At 40.0% G+C, this 15484-nt stretch overlaps 1 protein-coding gene across 6 annotated transcripts in view; it reads left to right on the plus strand.

Annotated features, from left to right (window-relative positions):
• LOC131237139 (protein FREE1-like) overlaps positions 1-15484 on the plus strand; it is a 53644-nt gene that overhangs the window by 23766 nt on the left and 14394 nt on the right. For all 6 annotated transcript variants that reach the window (XR_009167062.1, XR_009167061.1, XM_058234805.1 and 3 more), the window contains exon 4: positions 15063-15200. Coding sequence is in view for 4 of the 6 variants with exons in the window: in XM_058234805.1 (XP_058090788.1) it covers positions 15063-15200 (138 nt within the window). In the remaining 2 variants the exon portion in view is untranslated. The remainder of the gene's footprint in view (positions 1-15062; positions 15201-15484) is intronic.

A 15484-nucleotide genomic window follows, 5' to 3' on the forward strand; every position in this document is an offset into this window, starting at 1 on the left:
TAGCACTCTTCTGCAATTTGTGGCATAGATTGGAGTAAGCAGATAATAAAATGGATAGATATGTGGGTTTACACCACAAATAACCGGAAGGGCCTGTTTGATTAGTGGGAAAGAAAAGAAAAAAAAAAATGTAATTATTAGCCAATGATGAATTCCATGAACACTATTGAAAAATGGATTCTATGGGTTCCATTTTTAGGGTTTCTGTTTGAATAGCAAGTGGAGATCTCATATTTGTGAGACAATGGTTACCTTGTATTTTGTGCATGAGAATGTGACTATGGACAAAACAACAAAGCCACTACAAAAGGGCCAAGAGATGAGAAGGAGAAAGAATACTAGAAAAAATGACAATAAAAGAAAAAGTTGGATTATGAGAATCATTCGAACCATGAGAATATAAAGCACTGCCCTGCTAGTGTTCATCTTGCAAACATCATTAGCCCATTTTAACATCCTCGCTTTTGTTCTTTTGAGGGCCACTGCTATTGATGTCGTTATGTTTCCACTCCTTCCATCTTGGGTTTTTTTTTTTTCTTTTTTTTTTTCCCTTCATTTTTTGAAGATTGAAGAACTATTATTAGAGAGCGCCAAAAGACAAGAAAACAAACTAGAGATCGGAAACTGGAAAAACAAGGAAACAAAACCACAACAAAAGAAAAACAGAAAACAATAACAAAACTGAAAAAGAAGCCAAAGCAACTATGCAACTCAAGACTGGGAAATAGAGGCCAAGGTAATTAAAAGCCTAGAAAGAGGGAAAGAATACTGCGATTCAAGATCGGGAGGTAAGACGAGGAATAGGGCCAGCACTCGAGAAGAAGAGGAATTTTGAAAACATCGGCAATTTCTCTCTCCAGATTGCCTCAAAAAATGCCATGATAGATAGACGCCAAATAGCTTTAAGGTCTTTATGTGTCCACCTTTGCTTGCCAAGCGAACACCAGATCACGGGAGCGGGGTGCATGACCCAAGAGGTGTGGAAGTGATCACTAATGGAAGACGAGATCTCGCGAGCAAAGGAACAATGTGCGAAAAGGTGATTGATGGATTCCGCATCCTTTAGGCACACCAAGCAGATGCTGGGGAACACCATTCCTTATCTCTGTAAGTTGTCATCAATTAGGATCCTCTCCCTAGCTAAAAACCAAATGAAAGTTGCGATTTTCGAGGGAGTGTTGTATGACCAAGCAAAAGAGGGGAAGTTGCATTCGACAACATCAGAAGGTTTTCTAAGGAGCTTGAGCAACGATCGAATGGAGAACTTGCCAGAGTGGTTCAAAGACTAGGTAGTCTCAGAGAAGGATGAACTCCCCGTAGAAGTTCCAGAAGGCTAGGAATTCTTCCAGCTCCAAGTTTAATAAAGATCTCCTACAAGGAGGGCACCATACCCCATGCCCCATACCCCACATCAGAGAAACAAGAGGCAACAGAAACAAATTGGTTCAAGACAACATAGGCCATATAGGAGAAGAGAGAAAGGAGAGGTCTTTCAAAAATCCAACAATCCATCCAGCACGGGATGTAAACCGTTACCAAGGCCAAAAGAGACACCTTCCTGCACGTGGGGCCTTAGGAGAGCTACGGCCTTCAACACAACAGAGGCTTTATAGAGGGAGGAAGGTTTGGTGAACCATTCCCCAACCTTATTGCCATACTTCTTTGCTAAGATTTCTCTCCACCAGCTACTTGCCAAAATGCCAAAATGCCAAATTGATTTGCCTAGGAGGGCATAATTAAAGACAACTAGATCCTGGATGCTTGCTCCCCCCTTTGAGAGGGCTTTGCAGAGTTCAAACTAGCTGAGATGGAATTTGTGCCCATCATAGTTCCCATTCTGCAGGAACTCTCGTCTAAGCCTTTTAAGCCCAAGTAAAACCAACTTAAGGCAACGGTAAAGATGAAAGAAAGTAGGAGGAGAGATTAGAGAGTAGCTTTAATAAGGGTTAGGCGGCCTGTAAGAGACATATAACGGCTCGACCAAGTTGATTACTTCCACTTGACATTCTCGATGACCACATCCTAAAGGTGCTTAGCCAACTTCCCGATGCAGAGGGGAAGGCCAAGGTATATTGAAGGAAAGGAGATAGCCTTGCAACTGAAGACCGCCTAACACAGGCATTTTCACATTAGGCTTGGGTGGGGTGACCTATGGGATGCTGGGGCACACTCAGGGTGGGCGGCCCATGTGAGGCGGAACCCATGTGATGTGGGGCCCACGAGGGGGGTTCGGCCGAGGACCTAACCCATGGGATATAGGGCCTGGGCTATTAGATAAAGGGATTGATTCGCCACACTTTATCAGTTTAAGCTTTTAGAGCAAGTGGTTAGTTGTCCCGCGTCACCGCCGTTAAGTGAGAAAGGGTTGACGGAGGAAGAATGATGCCTAACATCTCACTTTCAAAGGGATTAACCATAAGCCCAGAGATGACCTCCAAAAAGTGGATGATTTTCCGAGATTTTCGACAACGGTCTCAGAAACGTCGTAAAAGAGGGGCGTATTGTAAGCAAACTGAATGTGGGATGCAAAGGGCCCGAATGCACCACCTTAAAACGATTAAAAAGGCTCGCCGACTCGCCTTTCCCCAACATCCTGCTTAAGGCTTCAAACAGATTAATGGGCTAGAAATCCTTAAGGCAGGCTGTACCTTCAATTTTCAGAATAAGAGCTATGGAAGAATCTCCTACTAGTCAAGAAATAAAAAGAAAACTTACAGATGAAGCTACTTTTTTTTTTTTTGCATGATCTTAGAGATGAAGCTACTTAAATCTTTTTTAACAACATCCTAGAAGACTTGAAAGAAGGCCAAAGGAAAATCGTCCAAGCCATGAGCTTTGTCTTTGTCGAGGGAAAACACTATATCCTTGATTTCCTCCTAAGAGAAAGGGGCTTCAAGGGCTTCGACTTCCTCGACAGAGATCTGGGGAAGGTATGATTATTCTATTTGGGCTGAGTCCAACCTTCAGAGGATAGCTGGTTGCTATGGAATGAAACAAAATGATTGCAAACTTGCTGCTCGTCCTCTGCATTGGAGTCGTTAATAAAAACACTACTTGTCTTGTTGCTGCGGGCCCTCGCACTAGCAATGTAGTGAAAGAAATGAGTGTTTTTATCTCCTCTGTTGAGCCACAAAGCATGCGACCTTTGTCTCCACTTGATCTCTTCTTGCTTGACTTTGCTTGAGTAATTGACCAAGAGAGCCGTTCTCGAAGGTCTATCCTGATGGGAGAGCAAGTCGGATTCTTCCTTAGTGTCCAAAAGATGAATGGCCGATAGGAGCGTATTAACTTCGACCTTGATACCATCAAGGGGCTCTTTCCTCCTAACCAACTTATTTTTTAAGAGCTTAAGCTTTTGGCTAAGGACGAACACTGGATCACTCGAAATGGAGGACCAACAATTAATGATCAAGGAAGAGAAGCTCTCCAGTTCGAGCAACAAGAGCTCAAATTTGATGGGCTTAGACCCCCAATTGGCCTCGACAAAATCTAGAAGGATCGGGCAATGATCAGAGATAGGACGGGGAGGCTCACACTAAGAGACCTTAGGAAATGTGTGCAACCAATCGGAAGGATGAGGAATCTTTCAAGGCGAGAGAGGATAGGGGGATTTTGACCATTTGGCTAGGTGTATTTAACATACAAAAGGGGGAGATCCACTAGATCGATGTTGCCTACCTAGTTAGTGATTGACTTAATACTGTTAGAGAGGCGGCTATCATCCGCCTTCTCGAAGGAGAAGTGGATGACATTAAAGTCTCCTCTGTGGAACTAGGGCAGGGACCATCTACTTCTAATTGCATTTAGGTCGTTTTAGAGGAGGTGCCTTGAGGAACATTTACAAGGGTTGTAGACTGCCAAAAAAACCCACTTAAACCTAGAAGAAGGGCTTTTAATGACCATAGAAACAAAGAATGCCCCAACCAAAGCGTATTCTTTCACCCAAGCTCTAGAATCCCAGGCCACTAGAATGCCACCTACGGAGCCAACTGTGTTGAGAGACAACTAGTCCTTGTGGGGAACACCCCAAAGGGAGTCAATCATCGACCAACCACAACCACAACATCTTTAAAGGAGCGACCATGGACCTACTGACCTCCTCCAGGAATAGTGACGGGGACATCACATCATGGACGGCATTACACACATATCAGAGGAGGCTCCGAGCCCCAATGTCCTTGTGGCTAGGCGACTACTTGTTCGAGTCCTGAGGAGGAGCCGAAGACGCACATAGCTTGTGGGTTGGGTGGAGTATGTTTTCAGACCGTTGGATCGCAATGACTTCACGATTGGACCGTTGGATGCCACTTGATCGTAGCCCGTTGTGATCGTGGACGTATTTTGAGTTCATCGTATAGTCTTAATGTCTTAGGATTATAATGATTTTTGTTTTGAGCACTTAGTTTACATTTTAAGATTTTATTTACATGTTTTATTGGTTTTATGCTTTTACCATGGGGTATTTGTAATTTACAAGGTAGGGGGTTAAAAACAAACATGTTTTTTATTAATTGTCTTTTTGTAAAAGACTTAACTTTTAGACTATAAAGGCTTGGACGTCCAACCCTACTCTTTTCTTAAAGTGATGTTAATGAAAAAGCTTGAAGTTCTCATCTCTCTTGTATTTATGGAGAATGTAGTGTGAAACCTCATTCGGTGTGAATCTGAATGAAAACTACTTTGGTGTGAAGCCTTGTTCACCATCTCTTTGCTCTTCTCAAGCTCCAAATGTATTTTCTCTCATCTCCTCTCTCTTTTCCTCTCAAATCTTCTTCTCCCTTATCTTTCTTCCTTTCTTCTTAAAACCTAACCATCCCAACATCCCAACCTATGCCCAAACAAAAAGTCTAGCTGTACATGTGAATCCGTACGTTCGTACGATTGTACGGACAGCCCATACGGATTGTTTTGTGGACCTCGCTTAAGCCATTTTCTTACACCCTTATTCTTGTTTCTTCAACCAAGCCCTAACCTAAAACCCTAGATCCCCCTTTCAAATAAACCCTAATTTCAAATTTCCCCAAATTCTAAACTCAAAACCTAACCCTAATCCTAATTTCCCTAAACCTAAAATCCTTTAGAATCCCCCTAGGACTTAGGTGATTCCCTTTAAAATAGTTCTATCCTCGTGTTTTGGATGGAATTTCTTAATTCCATTTGGCCTATTTTGAATTAACATCTTAGTAGTTCCTTCGTACGAGCATGTGGTAGCCTAGGATTACATGTAATTGCTTATTTGATTTATTGTTTGGTTTATGATGAGGTTGCTGAAATTTCATATTTTTGTGGTTCATGTTTTAAACTGAAAATATGATTTCATCTATCATCATAGGTTAGAAAACCATCCTGCATTAGATAGGGTAGTGGTTCATTGGTTTTAGAGAGGTAACATGGTCTTTGAGCTCCTGGCTCTCCTCTTTGGGCCTCGGGTAATTGTTTCTGGACCGTAATGAGCCATGTATTCACCTGTCCTTAGGAAAGTTCGAGATGAAGAGAGTGGGAGAGGAAGCAAACTTTGGTGTTGAGGCTAACTTGCCTGGAGGATGCCACCGAGAGATGAGAGTCCATTCTTCCCCCATGACGGATGCCGGAATGAAGGATGACACATGGCTTCGTCCCAAGATTCACGGTTGACCACCCCACCTTTGCCAGCACTGAACTCCTTGACCCAGGATTTTAAAGATTTCTCAAACCCCTAGTGGATATCCTTCTATGACGTTTAGGGAGATTCTTGCTAGGAAAATGCACACCAGAAGATGAGGTCTCTTTTGCAACAACAATTTTGTGCTGTGAGTAGTAAAACCTTCGATTTTCCTCTTTGGAGGTTTGCCTCTTTCGATTATGTGGCAACAATCTCTCCTTTTTCCTCTCAATGAGCATAATGTCCTCAAAACTTACCCAACGAGGTTTGGGCGAATGGTCTTTGCCGTAGGTCTGCTCCCTACAGGTGAGGGTTCAATTCCCCTCCTTGGCTTTACCTGATACACGTGGTTGTGGGTGATTGCGTGTATCTGCATGGATTAGTCTCACTTCAAAAAGAGGTGGGGACACCCTGTGTCTTCAAAAATAAAATAAAATGTCCTTGAAACTTCTTTTTGTGATTAATGCAAGGGCATTTTCACACTGGGCTCGAGTGGGTGGCCTGTGGGATGTAGGGGCACACTCGGGGTGGGTGGCTCGTGTGAGGCGGAACCCATGTGATTTGGGGCCCATGAGGGGGCGGAACCCATGTGATTTGGGACCCATGAGGAGGGTTCGACTGAGGACCTAACCCATGGATGTGGGGCCTGGGCTTATAAGATAAAGGGATTAATTCTCCATGCTCTATCAGTTCGAGCTCTTAGAGCAAGTGGTTAATTGTCCAGCATCAGCGATCTTCTCTCCCTCCTGGATTTCTCTCGGATTTTTTCTCACTCTTATCATCTGTCAATTTTTCTCTCCCTCTCGGTTCTTCTCTTAAATTTTCTTTCAATCTTGATTTTTCACTCGGATTTTCTCTCGGGTTCTCTCAAGTTCATTCTTGGTTTCAGATCTCTCCCTCTCTCTCTCAACCTTAATACTGCTAAAATGCAAATCTCCACAAGTCCCCATGAGTCTTACCACTATAACCCCTATCTCAAACTTTGAACCACAATGCAATTGATCTTGACATCATCCACCACCATATTGAAAATATTGAGAAATTCTCACCAGTTCGAAGTATTGGTATTTTATTATGTATCACAACCTAGGGATATGGAAATATTGTGAGCAATGTCGAGAAATATCACATGTATCAAGTAATGTATCACAGTCTTGAGGAAACATCGGGGAAATTTTAGGGGTCATTTTAGCTCCTAGGAATGCAACCCCTAGGAAATGGATTCTGTTAATGAGGGGCTGTGTAAGTGCTTAAAGCACACTTTTGTTGTCAAATTTCGTATAGTCAAAACAACTTGACAAGAGATCTTCAAGACTGGTCCAAGATCAAGAAAAGATCAAGCTCAAGGTCAAGAGAAGATCAAGCTAATGATCAACTGATATTCAAGTATCAGATCAAGCTCATAAGTCATGATGAAGTCAGTGATCGAGTTCAAGACAAAGAAGTTCAAATATTTCACATATCTCAGGTAGTATAAAACCCTAGAAAGACCTTACGATTAGGTGCTTAAAAAAATTATTTAAGTTGGGTTTTTATACTTACGTTTGCTTGGAATTCGACCAGCCTAAGGTTCGGTTCGACTAGTCTGAGTTTTCCGGCTAGTCCGAGTTCAAGTCGAAGCAAAACCGAATTTTGGTTGTAAATTCGACCAGTCGAATTATTGGTTCGACTAGTCGAAGCTTGACCTTCAACGAGCCCGAGTTAATTCGGCTCAAAGTCCAGCAACAACATCTTTTCAGATTTTCGGATCTTTGACCAATCGAAGACCAAATTTGACTAGTCGAACAAAGCTCTTTGACTAGTCGAACTGGTCCTAGGGCTAGTTGAAGTTTGGATAGATCTTATCCCGTGCAATCTGAAATCCGTTGAACCGATTCCGGTCTTCTTAGACTAGTCAAAGACTACCTCGGGCCAGTCGAAGATTCAACTTCTTTGCTTATAAATTGAGGTTCTTTCTCAATCTGAAATATCAATTATTATTATCAAAATTCTTCTGCAAGAGAGAGAGAGAGAGAGAGAGAGAGAGAGAGAGAGAGAGGCTCCAATTATTAGCAAGCTATTGAACAGTATTTATAAATTTTATTTATAGCTTTTGTTTAATTCCCTTAATCTCAAATCCTTTTATTCTGATTCTAAAGAGAGTAAATACTACTCTTCTTTTGAGATTTAAGAGAGTTAACTCAAGTAGCCATTGATTTGAACTTGATTGAAATCAATAGAACCCTGGACCTTTTCTATTTGACTGAACATTGAACAATCGACATTCAAGAAAAACGGTTCTTCAGCTTCATCTTTGGATACGTCTTATACGGTGAAGATAAGTATACCTTCAATTCTTTATTTGGTTTTTTTGAGATAGCCAGAAAATATCAGCGTAGGTTTTGTCTGAGATAACTTGAAAATCTTAGTGAGGGGTTTGATTGTGATAGCCCAATAAAATCACAAGTGTATCAGGTTTTGAAGGTGACCCCGAGAAAACTTTTTTCATAGTAAAAGCTAAGATTATGTGAAGAGTAATTTTGAGAGTGGAGTAGGTGTGGCTGTTTTAGAACAGTTATTGACACACCAAACCATTATAATTCTCTGAGTTATGTGGTGAATGTTTTTTTATCTTTTATGTGGTGAATGGTTGTTTTTACATTTCAGTTCAAGTGGTGAATGATTGTAATATTTATTTTTATTTACTCTTGCAAAGTTTGGGATTTTGATTTTAAAGTAATTCGTGAAATAAGGTTGTCCTGCCTGAACTTTTAGGTGAAGGTTGTTCTACGAATCATTTGGAATCAACGTCTCAATACTTAGGCAGTTGAGATTTCTGATTTATTTATTATTCAGTACTTTATTCGATTATTTGGCACAATCCTATTCACCCCACATCCAGGACTTCTTAAGCTCTCCTTTTCAAGTGGTATTAGAGCATGTTGCTCTATTTTTTTTTTTTTGGATTAACCTCATTGAATTAAGATTTAGAGCGTTATAATGTCAAATTTCGACAGTTTATCTATTACCAGGCCACCTCTTTTTGATGGATCTAATTATTCACACTGGAAAGCCAGAATGAAGATTTTTCTCAAATTCTTAGATGAAAGTATGGCAAGCCACTGTGACTAAATGGAGACCTCCTATGACTGAAGTAGTAGTCGAGGATGGAACCAAATATATGAGAGGAATTGCATTCTATTTATGGACTGTTGGTCAGAAAAGTGAAAGCAGTGCTAATGCTAAATCCTTAAATGGCATAACTTGCGCTCTATCGCTTGATGAATTCAAAGGAATTATTTCGTGCGATACAGCTAAGCAAGCATGGGACACTCTCGAAATGACACATGAAGGAACAACTTTTGTCAAGAAATTAAAAGTATAAATCCTCACAATTAGATTTGAAGAGATACGTATGGAAGAAAATGAATCTTTCATGGACTTCTATACTAAACTGAATGACATAGTGAACTCCATGTGGGGTTTAGGAGATGGAATCCCTGAAAGTAAGGTTTGCGCAAAAATATTGCGATCTCTTCCTGATAGGTTCAATTTTAAGGTTACCGCTATACAGGAATTAAGGGATACTGATATTATGAAGGTTGAGGAGTTGGTTTGTTCTCTTCAAACTTATGAGTTGAATTTTAAAGCTCCTAAAGCTAAGTCCATTGCTCTTAGATCTTCTAAATCTCTTTCAAAAGAAACTAATTTTGATTTTGAAGAAAATGAAGATGATATGGCAATGTTAGCTAGGAAATTTTTATAGAATTTTCAAAAACAAGAAAAGAACAAATATTAAAAAACCATCTGATAAGAGAAAAGGAAAATTTAATTCTTGGAAATCTAAAACAAAGGGCCAGTTCGAGCCGAGTTCGAGCCAAGATCGAGCCGAATTCGCCTGTGCAGCATTTTCACAAATACCTGGTGTGCACCTTCAAAATCTCACTGTATTTAAGACAGCAACAATTATTTTAGAGGTATTTTATCAAACACCTTCTAAGCAACATAAAAATCAAGAAAAAAAGGGTATTGGTTTCATATACATACCTTCCTTGCCACCAGCCACACTTCGTTGGGTCATTTCATCAAACACTTGGTGAGCAACATCAATATCAAAGGGAGGAAGACCAAGGTGAGCGCTTGAGAGAGAGAGAGGGAGAGAGAGAGAGAGAGAGACTGAAAGAGGGGAGCTCGAGCTCTGGTTAGGGTATTTTCGAGCTCAAAAAATCAGCTTGACTCGGCTCAAACTCAGCTTCGAACCTAGTCGAATCGAGCTTTTTTGAGTTGAGTCGAGCGAGCTAACCGAGCTAGCTCGGTTCGTGTACACCTCAAGAAGCAAGTTATACCCAAGGTGGCTTCTCATGTGATGGAGAAGAAGGGTATACTTGTACATAAAAATCGTGATTCTCCTAGCCCTAGCAATTAATTACCTTAAGATACAACCTACCTACATCTTCTTATATTAAATCAACACAATGTGCCGTGCATGGTGTCCAAAATAAAATCGCTTCTTCCTCATAAGAAGGTGATCAACAACTGTGTAATTAGTTGCATTGTCCGTGATGACTTGGACAATATATTCATTTCCTACCTCTTTAACTACACTATCTAACAATTTGAATAAATAATTGGCCGTGTGGGAATGGGCCAATGCATCCACGGACTTTAAAAACATTGTCCCAGTTGAATAGTTTATAAGAAAGTTTACCAATGTCCGACTGGATCCATCGGTCCATCAACGGCCATCAACGAACAACCATAGATTTACCAACTTTCTTTGTATGTGTAGATAAAGTTTCTATTAACTCCACCTTTTTTTTAGGCAACTCTTCCTCACTTCATGATATGAATGGGGTTTTAAGCCAGGTCCATATTGACCTATAACTTAAACCATTACTTTGAAACTTTTCATCTTCACTGTGTTAAAAGCTACACTAGCTTGATACAACTACTTTGCATTGTACTGAATTGTGGTTTTTCTATCATTCTTCTTCTTCTTCTTCTTCTTTTCTTAGTACACCCCACTGTCAGATCACACTTCTTATATCAGTTTTCTAAAGTGGTTTGGGCGGGTCCTTTGCCGTTACCCCTTTAGTCAACCTCATCTTCCGAATGTAGTCTCTACACCACCTATCCATAGGCCCATGCTCACAAGCACTTTTGGCGGCCGGTATAGATCACCCTGTGGATATAGGTGGGTAGATTCATCCAAATCTACTACATCGATGTCCTCATAAGCTTATCTCTCAATAAATTCTTCTGGAGTAGTTGTTGTGTCATGTCTTTTTCGAGCATGCTTGTCCATGTACTTCATGATTTCTTTACGATTCTCTAGAGTAACATGAGGACATACTCTTGCATTTGCTCTCGATGTGTGCACAAGGTGTTTATGCTGGCCAATACCACTGGAACTTATGTATCTGCATAGATCACACTCTAGCTTGAACTTTTCACTGACACTTCGATAGTGCCCGTACTTTCAACCTGGGTCATTTGGCTTCAGTTTCATAATAGAAGCTTGGGAAGAAGACATGATGACATTGGATAGTAGGTAGTGAGTAGTGACTGTAGTGTACTAGTGCATAAGTAAGTGTGTATTAGGCAAACAATGAAAGTATGAAACAAACAAATGAGCTATATGCTAGCTACTAGTTAAATACTAATTACTAACTAACTACTAAGTAGTAACTACTAAATATCAAATTAGTTACTAAATAGTAAATGCTGTTATACTGATGTAGAGAGGGAGAGAGTGTCTCACTTTAGTTTTGGAGTTACAATTGAGAGAGAGAGAGAGAGAGAGAGAGAGAGAGAGAGAGAGAGAGAGTTACAATTTTAAGATCTTGATTCTTGAAATGAAGTCTCAACTTTGGAATTTGATTTGAAGTATTGAAAGTTGAACCTTTCTTAAAGTCTTGAATCTTGATGTAAATGTGTTCAATCTTGATGCTTAATAAAGGAAATGAGTAGAAGCAGAAGCTAGAAACTAAGAATGAATGAATGATAAACTAATTAGCATCTACTAACTACATAATACACTTATACAATTATAATAAAACAAAATAATGTTGAATTTTGGGTGACTTGACTCTTACGTGTGTTTATCACTCTTGAGTTGACTTGTTAAGTCTTGAGAATGATAATGAAAGAAATAGATCATACAAGTTAGAACTTAGGGTATAGATTAGAAATAGATGCTAAGCAAAGAAAGATTAAGAGATCAGATGAGAGTTGATAATTGATAGTTGAGAGAATGAGATTAGGAAATAGATTAGAATAAGAGAATAGAGATACTAGATTAGAGAAGAGTTGGGGTACTAAGCCCTTTCGCTTTGAGTTATCTTGGCTTCAATTGAAAGATTTCTTAAAGATTTCTCCCTTATGATCATAGATTGGTGGTCTTCTTTTTCTGTGTTAGGTGATCCGGGCTCCATCCTTAGCCAGAAATTGAAATTGCTTAAAGCCAAATTAATCTGCTGGAGAAAATCTTCCCCGGACTCCCTACAATTTGAGTTAGCCAATCTTCTTTCGGCTATTCAAGCGATTGACGCTAAGGATCAGCTTGGCGTTTTGTCTATTATTGAAAGAGACCACAAATCTGTTTTGCTGTTAGATTATTCAGACAAAGTCAGGAAGTGATCAAATGGTGCCAGAGATCTAGCGCCAAGGCCCATAATGATAAGATCCATAGCATCTCCGCCAATGGTGTGAGAGTGGATGGGAAGGATAAGGTCTGTGATCATATAGTCTCCTTTTATCGCAGTCTCCTCTCTTTTGAAGGGTGATCTCGTTTTAAACAACATTGATTTTCCCCATATCTCGGCTGAGACTGCCATTTCACTTGAATCTCCTTTCACCCAGTCAAAGGTTAAAGATGTTGTGTTTTCTTTGGGCAAAGACAAAGCCCTTGGCCCCAATGGTTTCCCCTTGCTTTCTTTCAAATGTTTTGGGAAGTCATCAAACAGGACCTTCTTTCCTTGGTTTATGATTTCTTCTCTAATGGGAAGCTTCCCTGTGCTATGGGGGCCACCTTCATTTTGTTCATTTTAGAAAACTAAGAGGCTGATTATCTCCAAGATTTTAGGCCCATTAGCTTGCTTGGTGGCCCGTATGAGATACTTGCTAGGAGTCCCTCTAGTCGAATCAATAATCAATAGAAGGCCCATTCTATAGAAGTTGACTGCTACTGCTCCCTCTTCTGTTTGTTACCGTTGCAAAGGGTTTAGAATCAAGGTATTCCGTAATGGTAACAGTGGTCATGACGGCCACCACTGTTACCTTTACGACCCCCGCAACGGTTGTTATGACCCCCACAATGGCATTTGCAGTCTCTTTTTTATTGGAAACACCCCCCACCTCCCCTTGAAAAACCTTTATATGCCCCTTAACGTTGGAAAAAATCTGAAAAGCTCATATCTGCCTGTAACAGACCATTACGGGGCTGTTGTGGGCCTGCGGCCTTTACAGGGGGGCGTAATAGGCAAGTAGAATGCTGAAACCATTCCTGCCTTTTCATCAGTTGTACTTTCTCTTCAGATATCTGGACGTCTATTCTCCTCTTCTCGAAAATGGTGTGGGTGATGGCTTCTTCCGTTCCTGATCTGCTCTTCGCCTGGAACGGTGTGTCAGGCAATGGCTCCCAAATTGCTCGTTGGCGGCTTTTGATCCTAACTACGTTCTGGGCAATTTCGAGGATGAGGAGGGAAGTCTCAGGATTCAGCTTCCCCCTGCTTGGGTTATTGCATTGATCTCGAGGGATGTTGCGGATTGGCTAGCTTGCCTCCTGCCCTTGGATCAGGTGCCCCTAGGCTCCTCGTGTTTCTTTGTTGCTTTGTTTTTGTGGTGGTGCACCCCCATTTCGAGTTGCATAGCCTTTTTCCTAGGTTTTTTCTTTTCTTTTCTTTTTATTGATTTATTTTTATTATTTTTATTTTTTTATCTTTTCCGTTGTTTCAATTTGTCTTTTGTCTATTCTTCCCTTGCCTGTTAGTTTTGTCTTTGTTGTTTTCTTGCCCTTGGGCTTTTAATAATGTTGCAATCTTCAAATAAATAAATATTAAAAATAAAAGAAGAGATCGAGGGGTTCCAAAGACGAGAAACTCGGTGCCCAAAAACCTCAAACACAAAACTGCTGAGCATCTTCAATTTTCCTCCATCTCATCACTTCCATTGAAACGATCAGAACGCTTGGGCAATCACATCTGAATCAGAACTTGCCACACTAAAACTTTAAAGCATCCCCTGGATGCAAAGACTAACCTTCATGATGACATATAAGGGCCTGATTGGACGCACCATCAGAAGGGGCATTTTGACATACCGTGTTTTAGGCCAACCCAGTCCATGTTTTGCATTTTGATGCACTTTCACAAACCCCGTGGTATCCCTAGCTTGACAAAATAGTAAGCATGAAAACCAATTGGATCCCCTGCTCACCTACAAAGCTGGCTCAACATAAAACAATTGGATTTGTTTCCATTTGTGTTGATCAAAACAACAGGTGTGAAAACCCCTTCTGCGGAAACCCACTCCCGTGAAAGTGAGTCAAAATGGGCCCTAAAGGAAATGTGTTTCTCTAAAGCTTTTCCTTTACATAATGTGGAGAAAGGTAATCCAGGGATGAGTCCTACCTTTCTAGGGATTTGTTTACATCGTCCTTGGACCATCCTTTCATGGTTAGAGACTTCTTGTGTAATCACATTATTTTATACCTTCTTAATAATACACCATTTAGTGGAAGAAAAGGTAATCGTTCATTGTTCATGATCACCATCTCCAAGAAACTATAGTTGATTTGCACACCACAAGGAATTGAAAGTGCTACCAGACCTTGACTATGGAAAGAGCTCAGTGGATGTAGCATTGGGGATTGATTATCTGTGTTAGTAACACATCTGGAATCTGGATGTCAAACAGTCAAGCAGTTCACTGCAAGGTATCATCTTTTGTCACCATCCAAATGAAATATTCTTCTTTGAAATGCAAAGAGCCAGTTTCATTCTGGTCGCTTCCCCTTAGTTGTCATTTCATATAAAATTCATCAGATATCAAATTGTTTATTACTATATTATGATGCTTGCTTCCTAACATTTTCAAGAACTGCCAGATATCCTTTCCTAATTATGGGATGGCTTTTTCTCTTGTAAAGAATACGAAAGAATTCCATGGTAAACTGCAGAAGGGGTTATATTTTACAGAACTTTTGACTTACATTATCTTTCATTTGGTGATCGATGCTTTGAATGCTGTCGCAAACTGGTTGCAAACTTCTTTTTTTTTTTTTTTTTTTTAAATTTTTTAATTTTTTTGTTTTGTATTTTTTTTCTCCTTTTGTATTTTATTCAAAAGATCCATTACATAAGAATGCTTTATTTCTTCTAAAATCTTCTATATATTGCTTAGGGAAATAAATTCCTCTATTTATGTGTTCTCTAAATCACAGCTTAAGGAGATGGGTGGCAGTAGAAGCAGGGTAACTCCTGATGCTAGCAAACAATCTGAACAGCCAACAGAAAAGAAGAAAGGTTTAGCTGATTGGATGAACTTGATAAAGCCTGGTAACGAGGAGAAAGATCACTGGGTAAGAGTCTTATTATGTTCAATTGCAGACGAGTGCCTGACATTTCTTTGGGTCTGTGAGTTCCTTTTTTTTTTTTTTTTGGACGTTAATTTTCTCATTGCTTTATCCTTTTTTTTTTGGATTCCTGAAGAAATATTTTAGTCATAGATTCCAGTTCCATTCATTTGAAAGCCATAAAAATAAACATGTTTCTCTATGTTCATGGTATCAATATTTATGTTGGTTATTATTATTATTATTTCTGTTTAACCACTACAATGCTATTTTTAGTTTGTTCCAATAAA

Source organism: Magnolia sinica, chromosome 2 (assembly GCF_029962835.1).
Source record: "Magnolia sinica isolate HGM2019 chromosome 2, MsV1, whole genome shotgun sequence".
Classification (NCBI taxonomy): Eukaryota; Viridiplantae; Streptophyta; class Magnoliopsida; order Magnoliales; family Magnoliaceae; genus Magnolia; species Magnolia sinica.